General features: G+C 72.7%; 3 protein-coding genes across 3 annotated transcripts; 2 read left to right on the top strand and 1 right to left on the bottom strand.

Moving 5' to 3' along the window:
- Nucleotides 1-2387: 2387 nt before the first annotated feature.
- Nucleotides 2388-3676, bottom strand: STP8 (putative nucleotide sugar transporter; the record flags this gene model as incomplete). The annotated part of the gene is made up of 2 exons (XM_009036152.1): nucleotides 2388-3149; nucleotides 3338-3676. The coding sequence occupies 2 exons, from the start codon at nucleotides 3674-3676 to the stop codon at nucleotides 2388-2390; spliced, it is 1101 nt and encodes a 366-aa protein (XP_009034400.1).
- Nucleotides 3677-5474: 1798 nt separating this feature from the next.
- AURANDRAFT_21992 (hypothetical protein) lies at nucleotides 5475-6026 on the top strand (the record flags this gene model as incomplete). Its single annotated transcript, XM_009036269.1, has 1 exon — nucleotides 5475-6026. One exon carries the CDS (start codon nucleotides 5475-5477, stop codon nucleotides 6024-6026), a length of 552 nt encoding a protein of 183 aa, XP_009034517.1.
- A 6025-nt stretch (nucleotides 6027-12051) lies between these two features.
- AURANDRAFT_62318 (hypothetical protein) lies at nucleotides 12052-14358 on the top strand (the record flags this gene model as incomplete). The annotated part of the gene is made up of 3 exons (XM_009036270.1): nucleotides 12052-12735; nucleotides 12933-13604; nucleotides 13753-14358. The coding sequence occupies 3 exons, from the start codon at nucleotides 12052-12054 to the stop codon at nucleotides 14356-14358; spliced, it is 1962 nt and encodes a 653-aa protein (XP_009034518.1).
- Nucleotides 14359-14491: the final 133 nt, after the last annotated feature.

The following is a 14491-nucleotide window of genomic DNA, read 5'->3' as shown; positions in this document are numbered from 1 at the left end:
GCGCCGCGGCGTGCCCGACCGCGCGTCCGCGCCTGGGCGGGAAAAGAGTGATGCAACTTCGCTTCAACGTGGAGTGTTCCGCGCGCGCGCGTTCCGGAAACAGCATCCACGCTTCGAGACCGTTCCGAGCGATGATCGCTCGTCCCAAAATCAGCCGAAACGAGTGGAAAACGGCCGAGAGAGGAGCCTTTGAAGTTGGGCATGTCGCACCCTTTTCCCGCCCCGGTCGGCGCCGGCGACCTCCTCGACGTCCCAGTCGAGGAGCGCCGCGTCGTAGGCCGGGTGGACGAGCTCCTCGTGCCACCGGTACTTGACGTACGCGCCGCCGTCCATGGCGAAGCACCAGTCGAGGAGCCGCTCCGTGCGCCCGTTGCGGTCGCGGACGCGGAACGCGAGCACGGTCTTGCCCGTCGCCGCCGCGGACCGGAGCGCGCCGGCCGTCGCGCGCCGCGGCCGCCAGTCCGGGTCCACGAACAGCGCGTGCGTCGCCGCGGGGAAGCGCGACGCCGCCTCGCGGAGGAGGGTCGTGCGCGCGGGCCCGAGGCCCTCGAACGCGAAATGGTACGCGAAGCGCCGCAGCACCGCCGGCCGCAGCTTGCCCGCGGCCTCGGCGGCGACGAGGGACGGCGCGCCGTCCGTCGCCTCCATGAAGGCCGCCGCGCTGTCGTCGACCGTGCGCTCGTCGACGGCCGCGACGGCGCAGTAGGCCAGGGGCAGCCAGAGCGGCAGGTGGTCGCGGACGAGGGAGGCCTCGTCGCGGATGAGCAGCAGCCGCGGCGGCGACGGCCGCCAGCAGGGCCGCCACCAACCGGGCGCGGACCCAGCCCATGCTAGCTGCCCAGCCGGCGGTGCACCAATTGTGCACCATGCAATCTCCTTGCGGTTGGGCGCACACGCATTTTGTAAGCGACCCCACCGCGCGGTGCGCTCCGTGCCCCCATGGCGTCGCCATGCTGAAGGACAAGAAGCGGCGGCTCGTGGACCTGCACTGCGACAGCCCGGGCCACGTGCTCGCGAGCTACGGGTCCGTGCGCCAGCGGCCGCCGGACTGCGGGCGGGGCGCGCCCATGGGGCCCGCTTCCGCGCCGCGGACGCCGGCGCTGCGCATCGCCGCGGCGGTCTTCGCCTACGGCGCCCTGTCCATCGGCATGACGCTCGTCTTCAAGCGGGCGCTGTCCCTCTTCGCCTACCCGTGTTTGCTGGTTGCGGCGACGTTCGCCGTCGAGGCCGCGGCCGTCCGCGCGTGGAGCGGCGCGCCCGGCGGCGGCGACGGCAACGGGCGGAGCCTCTTCCTCATCGCCTGCTGCGTCGGCGGCGAGGTCGCGCTGAGCAACGCGGGGCTCATGCTCCTGTCCGTCGCCGCGCACACGATGATCAAGGCGTGCACGCCGGTGTTCGTGCTGTTCAGGGCGGGAAACGGGTGATTCAACGTCGCTTCAACGTGAGTGTTCCGCGCGCGCGCATTTCGGAAATAGCACCCACGCTTCGAGAGCGCTCCGAGAGATGGTCGCTCGTCCCAAAATCAGCCGAAACGAGCGGAAAACGGCCGAGAGAGGAGCCTTTGAAGTTGGGAATTTCGCACCCTTTTCCTGCCCAGGTGCTGTTGGCGGCGCTCGTGCTCAAGCTCGAGGCGCCGAGCTGGACGGCGCTGGCCATCGTGGCGACGATTTCGTTGGGCACGGCGCTGTGCAGCGTGGGCCGCCACGGCGCCGACGACTCGCGGCGCGCGGCGGCCGCGCAGGCGCTCGGCGCGGGGCTCACCGTCGCCGCGGGCGCCGTCGGCGGCCTCCGCTGGGGCCTCACGCAGCTCGCGACGCAGAAGGCGGCGACGGTCGTGCGGCCCAAGGAGCTCGTCGCGCGGACGCTGCCCTGGTCCGCGGCGTTCCTCGGCGTCGTCGCCGCGGCGTTGGACGCGCCGCGGCTCTGGGCGGACGCGGCGTCCGAGCGGCTCGACGGCCTCGGGCCGGATTTGTTTGGCCACGTGGCGCTCCTGAGCCTGCTCCTCGCGCTGGGCGGCCTCTGCCTGTTACGGGTGGAGGTGACGCTCGTGTCGATGACGTCGTCGCTGTCGCTGTCCATCGCGGCCGTGGCGAAAGAGCTCCTGCTGGTCGTGGTGTCGGTGGCCGGCCTCGGCGACTCCATCTCGCGGCTCAACGCCGCGGGCTTCGCGCTGACGGGCTGCGGCGTCGTCGCCTACAACGCCTACAAGCTCGCGCGGCCCGCCGGGGACGCGTCGCCCGCGCCGCCGAGCCTGCTGCGGGCGACGTCCGCGGCCTACCGCCGCGTGCCCGTCGACGACGCCGCGGCGCCCCTCGACGTCGAGGCCGCGGGAAACGGCCCGCCCCTCGACGCCGCGGCGAGCCTCTAACACATCTCCTCGGTCGGGGTTAGTTCGTCTCGAGGTCCGCGGGCTCCCGGACCTCCGCGCCGCCGAGGGCCGGCGGGCAGTCGCGGCAGCCCGGGACGTCCCGGAGCAGGTCGCCGTAGAGGAAGATCGCGTAGACGACGCCCGCGGCGCCGAGGAAGAAGAGGCCGCTGAGCTCGAAGGCGAAGAAGGCGTGGGAGACGAGCGCGACGACGACGATGGCGACGGACGTCGCGAAGGCCTTGAGGATGTTGTCCGCGTACTTGACGACGGCGGCGATGAGCAGGCCGCCGACGGCCTGGACGAGCACGTAGCCCCAGGCCACGGGGCCGTAGCCGCCGAAGAAGCCGCACGCCGCGAGCGCGCCGCGGTCGCGCGACGCGACGGCGGCGCCGGCGACGACCGAGGAGATGGCCGCGAGGTGCACGTTGCGCACCCAGACGGAGATGCGCGACCCTTTCAACACTTTTTCGAAGTAGACGCCCGCGAAGCCGGAGAGCGTCGCGACGACGAGCGTGAGCGCCAAACCCAGGGGCACGTTCTTCGTCCCCGCGTCGCCGGACTCGGGCGCGGGCCGCAGCTGCGACACCTGGACCGTCGCGATGGCGGCCGTCAGCGCGACGAGCGCGGCCCAGCGCCGCGGGCCGAGCGTCCGCCCGAGGAGCGCGACCGAGAACACGGCCGTCGTGAGGATCTTGAGCTGGCCGAAGAGCGCGAGCACGGGGCCCTCCAAATTCGCCGCGGCGACGAGGAGCAGGTTGTTCTGGACGACGTAGATGAGCGCCTGGGCGGGAAACGGGTGCGACAGTCCCAACGTTGGAGGCTCCTCTCCCGGTCAGTTCCCACTCGTTTCGGGCTCATTTTTGGACGGGCGATCATCTCTCGGAGCGCTCTCGAAGCATGGATCCTTTCTCTGGAGCGATCGCGCGCGACACACCCAGCGACGTTGAATCACCCGTTTCCGGCCCCGACGAGCGCGGGCACGGCGATCTTGCCGCACTCGGCCGGCTCCGCGCGCGTCACGCGCGCGAGCTCGGCGCAGGCCGGCGCGACGCCGCCGCTCTCCAGGGCGAAGAGGAGCAGGGCCATGGCGATCTTCACGACCTCGACCGTGAGGACGACCGTCGTCGCCGCGGCGCCGCAGCCCGTCTCCGCGAACGCGGCCTCGGCCTCGACGCGCGACCAGCGCGCGGCGATGTTGAGCGCGGCGTTCTGGACGACGACGCCGACGAGCAGCGCGGCCTTGAAGGCCTGGGACGCGCTCAGCTTGCTCGGCGCGTCCGGGGGCGGGGGGGCGCCACTGAGGGGCATGCGGGCCTCGTCGGCGCCGTCGAGGGCCAGCGCCGGCGGCGGCGCGCCGCGCGGCGATGAGAACGATTTACCACCCTTCGGGCTCCGCTGTTTCATATCGTCATGCAGCATGACACGACACACATCGGTCGCGACTCGCGGCTCGCAGGAGGTGCTTGACCTCACCATGCGGCAAATTTGCTCACTGGCAGTGCATCTGGATTGGCAGTGCAGCAAAAACGCCTTACGCCCGGCGCCCGAGCGCGTCGAGCGGGTCCTCGCGGAGGTCCCCGAGGGGCGCGTCCCCCCGGGCGCGGCGGCCGCCCGCCTCCGCGAGCTCGATGGACTGGGCCGCCTCGCGCGTCGCCGCGACGACCCCGCCCTCCCGTTTCTCCCGCGCCTTCGCGCGCGCGTCCGCCGCGGCCCGGTCCCGTCTCCGCTCGTCGGCGCGCGCCTGGCGCTTCGCCGCCCCCGCCTCGCGCTCGCGCCGCCGCCGGCGGAACGCGTGGGCGAGCGGGTCCGGGTCCACGCGGCGCTCGGCGAGGAAGTCGGGCGTCGGCCACTCGGCGCCGAAGGGGTACGCGCCGCCGACGCGCCGCTCCAGCCCGGTCCGCGCCCAGTACGCGCGCTGGGCCTCGCGGCGCCGGTAGAAGCCCCAGGCCAGCGGGCCGAACTCGAAGAGCCAGGCCAGGGCCTTCATGAGGAGGAAGGTCCGGAAGAAGTGCGCGGCGCCGTCGAGGTGCGCGGCCATGAGCGCGCCGACGACCGCGACCTGGGCAGGGATTCAACGTCGATTCAACGTGAGTGTTCTGCGCGCGCGCGTTCCGGAAAAAGCATCCACGCTTCGAAACCGTTCCAAGAGATGATCGCTCGTCCCAGAATCAGCCGAAACGAGTGGAACACGGCCGAGATAGAAGTTGGGCATGTCGCGCTCTTTTCCCGCCCCGACCGCGACCGCGCAGGACGCCAGGAGCGCGACGTAGAGCCCGAGCTTCCCGAGGTCCGCGCAGCAGTCGCGGCAGAGGCAGCAGACGTCGTAGCAAGCGCCGCCGCGCGCCACGCAGGGCGACGTCGCCAGGAGCCGGAGCGCGCGGTCGTAGACGAGGTTCAGCAGCGACGCCGCGCAGAGCGCCTCCGCGTAGTCCCCGCTCGCCGCGTAGCTTACTTTGCCTTTCCGCGTCGCCGGCGCGTGGTCCCGCGCGACGAGCGCGCTCAGGAACAGGTTGAGGCAGAGCACGCACCTACCAAGCATGACGGTGACGATTTCTCATTGTTTTCCCACCCCGAATCTCTCAAAAATCGTCACGGCCACAGGACGCTGGCACGCACGCGAGGTAGCACGCGCGGTCGAAGCGCTCGAAGGGGTGCATGCTGTGGCCCCGGAGCAGCGACACGAGCGTGTGGCCGTTGGCCACGTGGAAACAAAAGTCGCGGCCGTAGTCGCCCTCGCACCCGAACCAGACGACGCGCCCGAGCGCGAAGCCCTCGCGCGTCGCGCGCTGCTGCTTCTCCTCGACGGCGTCGGACTCCTCGCGCGCGCGCTGCGACGCCGTCGCCGGCGCCCGCATGACCGACAGCAGGCCCACGCGCTCCTCGACGAGGTCCTTCGCCGCCTCGAGCATGGTCGCGCGGCGGTCGACGGCGCCCACCCTTGCGGCAAAGTTTCGGCGAGCCGGGCATTATTGGCCTCGCCGACCTCGAGCTCAGCCCTCACGCCGCGCCTCGCCGCCGTCGACAGCGTCGCCGCGCCTCGACCCGCCGCCGCCGCCGCCGCCGCCGCCGCGGTCGGCGCGCGTCGGCTTCGCCGTCCGAAAGCATGATGAACGATCCGATCGTGCTCGAGGCCATCAGCCGCGGCAACCCCGTGACCTTCTTCGACGTCACCATCGGCGGCGTGCCGTCCGGGCGCATCAAGTTCGAGCTCTTCGCCGACGAGACGCCCAAGACGGCGGAGAACTTCCGCCAGATGTGCACGGGCGAGTTCATGCGCGGGTCGCGGCCCGCCGGCTACCTCAAAACTCCGGTGCACCGCGTCATCAAGGAGTTCATGATCCAGGGCGGCGACATCCTCAAGGGCGACGGCACGGGCTGCATCTCCATCTACGGCGAGTCCTTCCCCGACGAGAACTTCAACCTGCGCCACAGCGGGCCGGGCCTCCTGTCCATGGCCAACTCGGGCCCGGACACGAACGGCAGCCAGTTCTTCGTCACCTGCGGCAAGTGCGACTGGCTCGACGGCAAGCACGTCGTCTTCGGCAAGGTCCTCGACGCGACGTCCATGATGGTCGTCCACAAGATCGAGAACGTCCAGGCCGGCGCGGACTCGAAGCCCAAGCTCCCCGTGATGATCTCCCAGTGCGGCGAGCTGTAACACCACGCCCAAAAAAAAAAGGGGGCTTAGCGGGGCGGCCGCAGGCGCGAGACGAGGCCGATGGGCTTCCCGTGGGGCCCCGGCCACTTGTCGCGGAAGAGCGGCGGCGCGGGCCCGGAGACCCAGAACGCGACCTCCGCGTCGCGCGCGCGGCACAGGCACGACGCGACGCGGCCCGCGGCGCAGGCGAGGCGCAGGCGCTTGAGCGCGACGACGGCGGCCTTGGCGGCCTCGCGCGCGAGGAAGCAGGCCGCGACGTCGCCGGCCGGGACCGCGGCCGCGGCCGCCGCCGCCGCGAGCTCCGCGGGCGCGCAGCCGACGTCGTAGAGCCGCCCCGCCTTGGCGAGGTAGCAGGCGGGGAGCGGCCGCCGCGGGCTGTCGACGAGGAGCCGCGCGGTCCGCGGCGCGTCGCGCGCGGACACGCGGCAGACGCGCGCGTCCGGCGGGGCGGCGAGCTCGTCGTCGCCGACGACGAAGAGGACGCCCGCGCCGCGGACGCGGTCGCCTAGGAGCGGGGGATGCGCGGCCCCGCCGCGGGCGAGTCGAGGGAGGGCGAAATGAGCTCCCGATCGCGTGGCGGCGATCCGGCCGCGGAGCGTTTTGCGTCCGCGCTCTCCGCGCCGCTTTCCCCACAGGCCAACGTACAGAAATAAACGCAGACTTGCGCTGATGAATGAGGGCGCGTCGTGTTGCATCGAAGAAACCGGACGCCGGGGCGCGCTGAAGATCGCGTGCGACCGCGCGTCCGCGCGCGCGGCGCCGTCGGCGTCGTCGGCGGCGGCGGCGGCGAAGAGCGACGCGCGGTCGACCGCCGGCGGCGGCGGCGGCCGCGCGAGCGCCGCGTTCTTCGCGAGCGGGTCGTCGACCTCCGGCGGCGCCGCGCCGCGCGACGGCGCGGAGCCCGCGACGTAGGCGTCCCGGAGCCTCGCGAGCTGCTCGCCCGACGCGCAGCGCTTCACGAGCGGCGCGAGCTCGTCGGCCAGGAACTCGAAGACGACGGGCGAGGAGAAGTTCTCGACCAGAAGCCGCTCCGTGCCGACGAAGAACGCCGCCGCGGGCAGCCGCGACGCCGCGGGTTTTCGCCTCAGGCCGCACCGCCGGAAGACGTCGCGGTGCGCCTCCTCAACGTCGGCCCTTGCGCCGTCGACGGCGCCCGACACGCGCAGGCAGATGAAGTCGTTGCGCGTCGGGTTCGCGACCGCCGCCGCGAGGCCCGCGTCGAGGGACGCCTCGCCCGGCCGCGTGACGACGACGCAGACGCGGTAGCCACCGCCGAGGTACTCGGCGCAGGCGATGGCGTCGACGACGTCCTTGAACGTGCAGCCCTCCTCGCCGACGACGTTCCACTGGGTCGACTTGATGCCGAAGCCGCAGCCGTAGGAGCCCATGGCGGCGACCGCGCGACGCGGCGCGCGAGCGGCCACGCCGGCGCGCCGACGGTGGCGAGGAGACGAAATGGGTGCAGCATTGATGCATGTTGAACTCAAAGATAAAGTTGAACCTGTTCGTAAACCGACAAGCAGTTGGGCAGCCATGGGAGACGTCGTGCGCGACGCCTACTCGCGGCGCGGCGTCTTCGACGACGGCTCCGGCAGCGACGACGACGACGTCGAGCGGTGCCTGCGCGCCGTCGCCGAGCTCGAGGACCGCGTCGAGCGCCTCGGCGCCGACAGCGACGCCAACGACCTGCTGCGCGCCGTCGCGGAGCTGCGCGTCGTGCGCGGGCGCTACAACGACTCGCTCGAGCGGCGGTCGCGGCGGGCGCGGCTCCGGCCCGCGGCGAGCCCGCGGCCCGCGAGCCGGTCGCCGCCGCGGGGCCGCGCCGCGTGGCCCGCGGACGGCGCCGCGGCGCGCCGGAGCTACGAGCCGGCGCCGCCGGCGCGCCGCGGCGACCCGATGCGCCGGAGCACGGGCACCGTCGACCGCGCCTGCTTCGGCGGCGGCTACGAGCCCGCGTCGCCGCGCACGCGCGCCGCGCGCGCCGCGCCCGACAAGTTCCGCCACACGACGCCCGCGCCGTTCGCCAACCTCGAGGCCGACGTGCAGCAGCGGCTCCACAAGAAGCGCGTCGACGACGAGGCCGCGGCCCTCGCGGCGGAGGCGCAGGCCGCCGCGGAGGAGCGGGCGAAGCGCGCGCTCCTCGAGGAGAACAGGACCCGGAAGCCGCGCGGCTTCGCCGGCGTCGACGCGCACCAGGCCGCGCAGGACCGGCGCGCGGACGCCGCGCGGGCGAAGAAGCTCGCCGCCGAGCGCGCCGAGCGGGAAGGGTCGACGTTCCGGGCCAAGGCCCTGCCCAAGGCGGCGACGGGGCCGTCGTGGAACGAGACGCTCGCGGAGTCGGAGATGGCGCGCGCCGCGCGCGTGCAGCGCGAGTCGGAGAAGTCCTACGCGCGCACGGCGCCGGCCCGGACCGCGGCGAAGGCCTCGCCGCGCCGCGCGCCGACGGCGCCCGCCGAGGAGCAGCCGCGGAAGCGCGCGCCGGAGCCCGGCGAGGTCACGCGGCATTTGGACCGCGCGCACGATCGGTGGCGCCGCGCGCTCGAGCGGTCGAAGCGCGGCGGCCGCGCGGGCACCGTGCCCCGGGACCCCCTCGAGGCGCGCCGCGCGGCCGCGGCCGCGCGGAGCGCCGCGCGCCGCGAGCGCCGCGACGCCGAGGCCGCCGAGGCCGAGGCCAAGGAGCGGCGCGACGCGGACCGCGCGCGGCGCGCGGCGACGCGCGGCGCGGCCAAGGCCCACGCCCTGGAGACGACGCGCCAGACCTACTCGTCCTACCTCAAGGCCCAGGCCGTCCGCGAGCGGCAGCGCGCGGCGCGCGAGGCCGACGCGCGGGACGAGGCCGAGGCGCAAGCGCGCGCGGAACGCCTCCGCGCCGCGACGAAGCGCCTCGCCGAGGACATGAAGCGCGACCTCGACGCGCCCCGCGAGCCCAAGGAGGACCCCGCGGACGTCGCGCGGCGCGCGCAGAAGGACTTCAAGCGCAAGCTCAGGGAGAACAAGCGGCGGCTCAAGGACGCCGCGGCCAAGGCGCCGAGCCTCATGACGCGGCTCAAGATCGACTCCGCCAAGGACAAGGCGCGCGTCGAGGCCCTCAAGCGCGTCTCCCAGGCCGTCTACGGCACGACGAAGGCCGACTGGTCCGCGGTCATCGCCGACTCGGACATCTAAGCGGTTCCTCGACATCGACGACTACGACGACGGCGACGAGTTCGACTAGGCACGTAAAAAGCGGCGCCCCTACTTGGGGAGCTTCGGCGGCGGCGGCGGCGCGAGGCGCGCGCCCTGCAGCGCGATGCTCAGCGTCTCGCCGTAGTTCAGCGTCGCGTGCGAGTACTTCTTGGGGACGTAGAGGAGGTCGTTGGGGCCCTGGACGCACTCGTAGCCCGCGCGCGCCCACGTCCTCTGGAACGCGGCGGCCGGGTACAGGGCCCGCGCGAACGTCGCCATGGAGTCGAGCCCGTCGAACGCCGGGTCCGCGCGCTTCGCTTCCCGGAAGGCGTCGTCGATCCAGGTCCCGCCGGTGCGATTGCTGTCGTAGATGAACCAGCGCTTGCGACCCGCGAAGACGGCGCTCAGCGTGAACTCGTGCTGGTGGAAGAGCACGCCGGATTCGTTGCCGCCGAGGCCGAGCAGCGTGCCGTCGACGATCCGGCCCGGCCCGGCCAGGGGCCCGCGCGCGAGCCGCTCCCAGACGGCCATGACCTGGGGCACGTCCAGCGCGACGGGCTTGTCGTCGACGGCCGCCTGTGTGGAAATCAACCAGTGAGAGTCTGATCATAACCGTTGAACGCTCTCATATTGAAGTCAGGTTGGAGAATTGATTTCCGCACAGACGGCCGCGAAGGCGTACGAGTCGTGCGGCAGCGAGCCGTCGCGGACGTGGCGCGCGACGTCCCGGAGCGGCAGGCTCGGCTCTTCGCCCTGGTCGACCTGGGCGCGGAAGCGCTCGCGGAGCGCCGCGGCCGCCGGCGGCTCCGGCGCCGCGGGCTCCGCCCCGGGGCCGCGCCAGCTGTGGACGAGGCCGTCCCCGAGGCTCATCGACGACATGCGGACGCCCACGCCGACGCCGACCTCGACGTCGCCGTGTTTTGCGAGGAACGCGTCGCGGTTCCGCCAGGCCGCCGCCTGGGGCCAGGTCTTCATCGCGCCGCGCAGGAGCAGCGGTTTCGCGCGGCGCTCAGAGATCTCGCGAATCACGTCCCAGGGCGTAAAGGACGACGCGTCCACGGTCGCGATGCGCTCGCGCACGTGAACGTAGGACGACGCGTCGGCCTCGCGCCACCCGGACGTGTCCGGTTCCACGTGCGTGCGGAGGCGCAGGGCCACGAAGGCGGCGGCGGCGCCCAGGAGGGAGAGCACGTTGATGTTCCGCCGATACCGCCGCTGCGCCGCCGCCACGGCGTCGAGCAAGGCATCGTCCGAGAGGGGGCGTTTCTCCTTCTTGTTGTTCGATCGAGCCATCTCCCGTGTGTCGAGGCAAAAATTTAGCGACGCCCCATCTCCACAACTTTAGTAGAGTCTTTACGTCCGGAAGGGTGAGGTTCAGGGTGCACCCCCCCTCGAGCCCGGCCGTGCGCCGCGACTTCACTTAAAGACGCGGCGGAACAGGTCCTCGAGGCCCGCGTCGCGCATGATTTGCGCGAGCACGGACATGTCGTCGAGCTCGAGGAAGACGCGCGGCAGCGCTCGCTCTTCGCCGTCGTCGAGCTCCTGCTCCCCCCGCACGGCGAGCTTCTTCCAGCGCCAGCCCTGGATGGCGCCGACGTAGGCCTCGACGCGGTCCGCGTCGCCCTCGAGGACGATGACGCCCGGCCAGCCGATCTTCACGAGCGCCGTGACTCCCAGCGACACGGCGAGCTGGCGGAGCCCCGCGCGCTTCGACGGCGCGATGATGTGGTGGCTGAAGATGAGCCGCCGCGCGAGGGCCTCCGCCCCGGCGGGCGCCGCGGCCTCCAGCGCGGCCTCGGCGAGCGGCGCGTCGCCGTCGCGCGCGGCCGCGACGGCCTCGTCGACGGCCTCGTCGTGCTCGGCGGCCGCGGCCCGGAGCGCGTCGTTCGCCGCGCCCCACGCGCTGAAGGCGCTCGCCTCGCCGACGCTCGCGGCGAGCGCGGCGCCGACCGCGCGCTCGAGGTGCCGCTTCACGTCGCCGGGCACGCGGTCGCGCGTCTCGTACTCGAGCGCGAAGGCCGGCGCGCGCCGGAGTGGGTAGCCCGGGTCCGACAGGTCGAGGTCGAGGAAGATCGCGTCGCCCGCGCCGAAGAGCGCGTCGTCGTCGCCACCGTCCGCGACGTCGAGCGGCGCGCGAATCCGCGAGACCTCGAGGCGCCAGCCGTCGCCGAAGATGGCCTCGAGCGCCTCGCGCTCTTCCGCGCGCGCGAGCGCGCAGTCGTCGGCCGGCGGCGACGCGCAGTCGGCCGGCGGCGACGCGCGGTCGTCGGCCGGCGGCGACGCGCGGTCGTCAGTCGGCGGGTCGGGGAGCCGCGGCGCCGGCGGTGGACGCGCGGCCCGGCGTGCGGCGCCGATCGGCGGAGGCGCTTCAGGCACCGGCGGATCCCGTGTGTGCTTGGATGCCGGAGGCCTCCTCGCGGCGGGCACCGGCGGATCCCGTGTGTGCTTGGATGCCAGAGGCCTCCTCGTCGCCCGCCGCCCGTCGCCGTCGCAGGTTTCGACGCACCACAGGCAGCGCCGATGCGTGCGCAGGGCCCGCTTGCTGAACGCGCTTTTGCTTTGCAATGTTTTGCACTGGGCACACGCGATGCGCGGCGCAGGAGCATCGCCTCTGCGGGCGCGCGCCGGCTGCGCCTCCACCAGCTCCGGCTGCGCCTCCATCAGCTCCGGCTGCATCTCATGAGCTCTCCATCGACTCAGATGAATGCTCGAGCACGCTATCAGGATAAAGGTGCTGCCAAGGTGACGGGGCAGCCTCGTGGGCCACCTTATGATCCACCGCTATTAGAGGAGTGCGCCCTGATATCGGAGCGGTGCCGCATGCGAGCGGCACCCTGAGGGAGGTCTCGCGGGCGGGACGATGATGATGGAGGGCGTGTGCTTCCTCGAGGAGGATGGGCCCGTGGTCTTCCTCGACGGCGAGGCGCCGGAGCGGCGCGCCCCGAGCGCCTTCTCCGGGGCCTCGCGCGTGCCGCCGGGCGTGTCGCTCGTGCCCCAGGAGGCGGGCTACGTGCTCCAGGACTGCGAGGACGTCGACACCATCGCCGGGTCCGTGGCGTCGGCGCCGCGGCCCGCGTACGGCCGGGGCAGCCCGCGGCGCGGCGCGTCGCCGGAGCCGCCCGCGTACGGCCGGGCCAGCCCGCGGCGCGGCGCGTCGCCGGACCGCGCGCCGGCGCCGCCGCTCGCGCCGGCGCCGCGCGCGTCGCCGCGGCGGTCGCCGAGCCCGCTGCCGGCCGACGGCTTCGACGACCTGTCCGCGGGGCGGCTCGACGTCGCGTCGGGGAACGAGGAGCTCGCGCGCGCGCTGGGCTTCGGCGACGACGGCAGCGCCGGCGACCAGTTCGCCTTCGACGCCGCGGAGCCGCTGCCGGGCTACGGCGGCGCGTCGACCCTGTCCGGCGCGAGCCTCGCGGACCCCGAAACTTCCGGCGGCGAGCCGCGGGGGCGCCGCGCGCGGCCGAGCCCCATCCGCTACGGCGGCGAGCGGCGGTCCTTCGACGGCGTCCCGTCCTTGGACGGGCCCTTCGAGGAGGCGCCGACCTGTGTGCAAATCAACCAGTGAGCTGGGACGTCGGGGCCAAACTTCAGAATTCTCTAGCTCGGTCAAATCGAAGTCGATTCGGCTGATTTTTGGACGAATCGATTGCTCTCGTCGAGTTCTCGACACAGCGGAAGAGCTCGTGTCAAAACATTCGAATACGCTCACATTGAAGTCGGGTTGAAGATTTGATTTGCACACAGGCGCCGACGCCCGACGCGTTCGACGGGCGGGGCGTCGTGCCCCGGCGGCGCTGGGGCGACGCGGCGGCCGCGCGCGCGCCGTCGCCGGGCCTGCTCGACGAGCGGCGGCCCTCGAGCGGCGCCTGGTCCCAGGCGGGCTCCTCCGAGGACATGGAGATCGGCCGCGGCGACTTCACGCCGCGCGACGGGACGTCGCTCGCGGACGTCGGCGAGGACCACAGCTTAGGCGACATCGGCCCGCCGCCGTCGCGGTCGCGGAGCGTGTCGCCGCTGGGCGCGCCGTCCCTCGGGCCCGAGGACGCGGGCCCCCGCTACCTCGAGGACCGCGAGGTCCGCGCGCTCACGACGGCGCAGGCGCGGCGCGAGCTCGGGCTCCGGGGCCTGTCGACGGGCGGCGCCAAGCCCGTGCTCGTGGAGCGCCTCCTCACGGCCGAGGCGAGAAGGCGCGAGCTCCGCGAGCTCGGCGGCGACAGGTCAGCCGGAAGCCTGTGCCTCGCGGACGCGGGCAAGGACGCGGACGACTTCGCGCCGCGGAAGCGGTCGAAGACGTCGCCGCCGCCGCCGGCCGGCGGCCTCCCGCCCGACGACGGGTCCGTGCTCTCCGCCGCGAGCGTCGCGAGCGAGACCATCTCCGACCACTGCCCCGTCTGCGCGTCGTGGCTCCGCGGCGACGTCCTGTGCCGAAACCAAATCTTCAACCCGACTTCAATGTGAGCGTATTCGAATGTTTTGACACAAGCTCTTCGGCTGGGCTTCGAGAACTCGACGAGAGCGATCGATCCGTCCAAAAATCAGCCGAATCGACTTTGATTTGACCGAGCTAGAGAATTCTCAAGTTTGGTCAGGACCACCCAAACCAGTGGTTGGTTTCGGCACAGGCGACGTCTACGCGTGCCGGCGGGGCCACATCGCGTGCGGCGCGTGCAAGGCCTCTTTGCCCGAGGCCGGCGCCTGCCCCGTCTGCGGCGTCGCCATGGGCGCCAAGCGCGCGCGCCACGTGGAGCTGCGCCTCGCGGGGAGGGACATGCCCTGCCGCTTCGACGAGAACGGCTGCGACTTCTCGGGCACGAAGGCCGAGCGCCGCGCGCACGACGACGTCTGTTTGCACAAGAAGTACCGCTGCCCCTTCGCCGAGGGCTGCCCGGCGTTGCTCAAGGTCGAGGCCATGCGCGACCACGGCGTCGAGGCCCACCGGCTCCGGGTGACGGACCGCGCGCCGCGCGAGCGCTTCGTCGACCACCTCGTGGAGATGGCCGAGCCGCGCGACCGCCTCAACCGCATGCGCAAGTGGAAGCTGCTCTACGCCATCGACGGCGACATCTATTTCCTGCGCGTGCGGCGGCGCAAGGACCCGGGCAGCAAAAGAGAGCGAAATTTCCAACTTCAAAGGCTCCTTTCTCGGCCGTTTTCCACTCGTTTTGGCTGATTTTTGGACGAGCGATCATCTTTCGGAACGGCCTCGAAGCGTGGGCGCTTTTCCCGGAACGCGCGCGCGCGGAACACTCACGTTGAAGCGACGTTGAATCACTCTTTTGCTGCCCAGGCAAGGACCCGGACCT

Source organism: Aureococcus anophagefferens (genome assembly GCF_000186865.1).
Source record: "Aureococcus anophagefferens unplaced genomic scaffold AURANscaffold_4, whole genome shotgun sequence".
Lineage (NCBI taxonomy): Eukaryota > Pelagophyceae > Pelagomonadales > Pelagomonadaceae > Aureococcus > Aureococcus anophagefferens.
The sequence above is the reverse complement of the archived record's forward strand: the minus strand, read 5'-3'. Positions and strand labels throughout refer to the sequence as shown.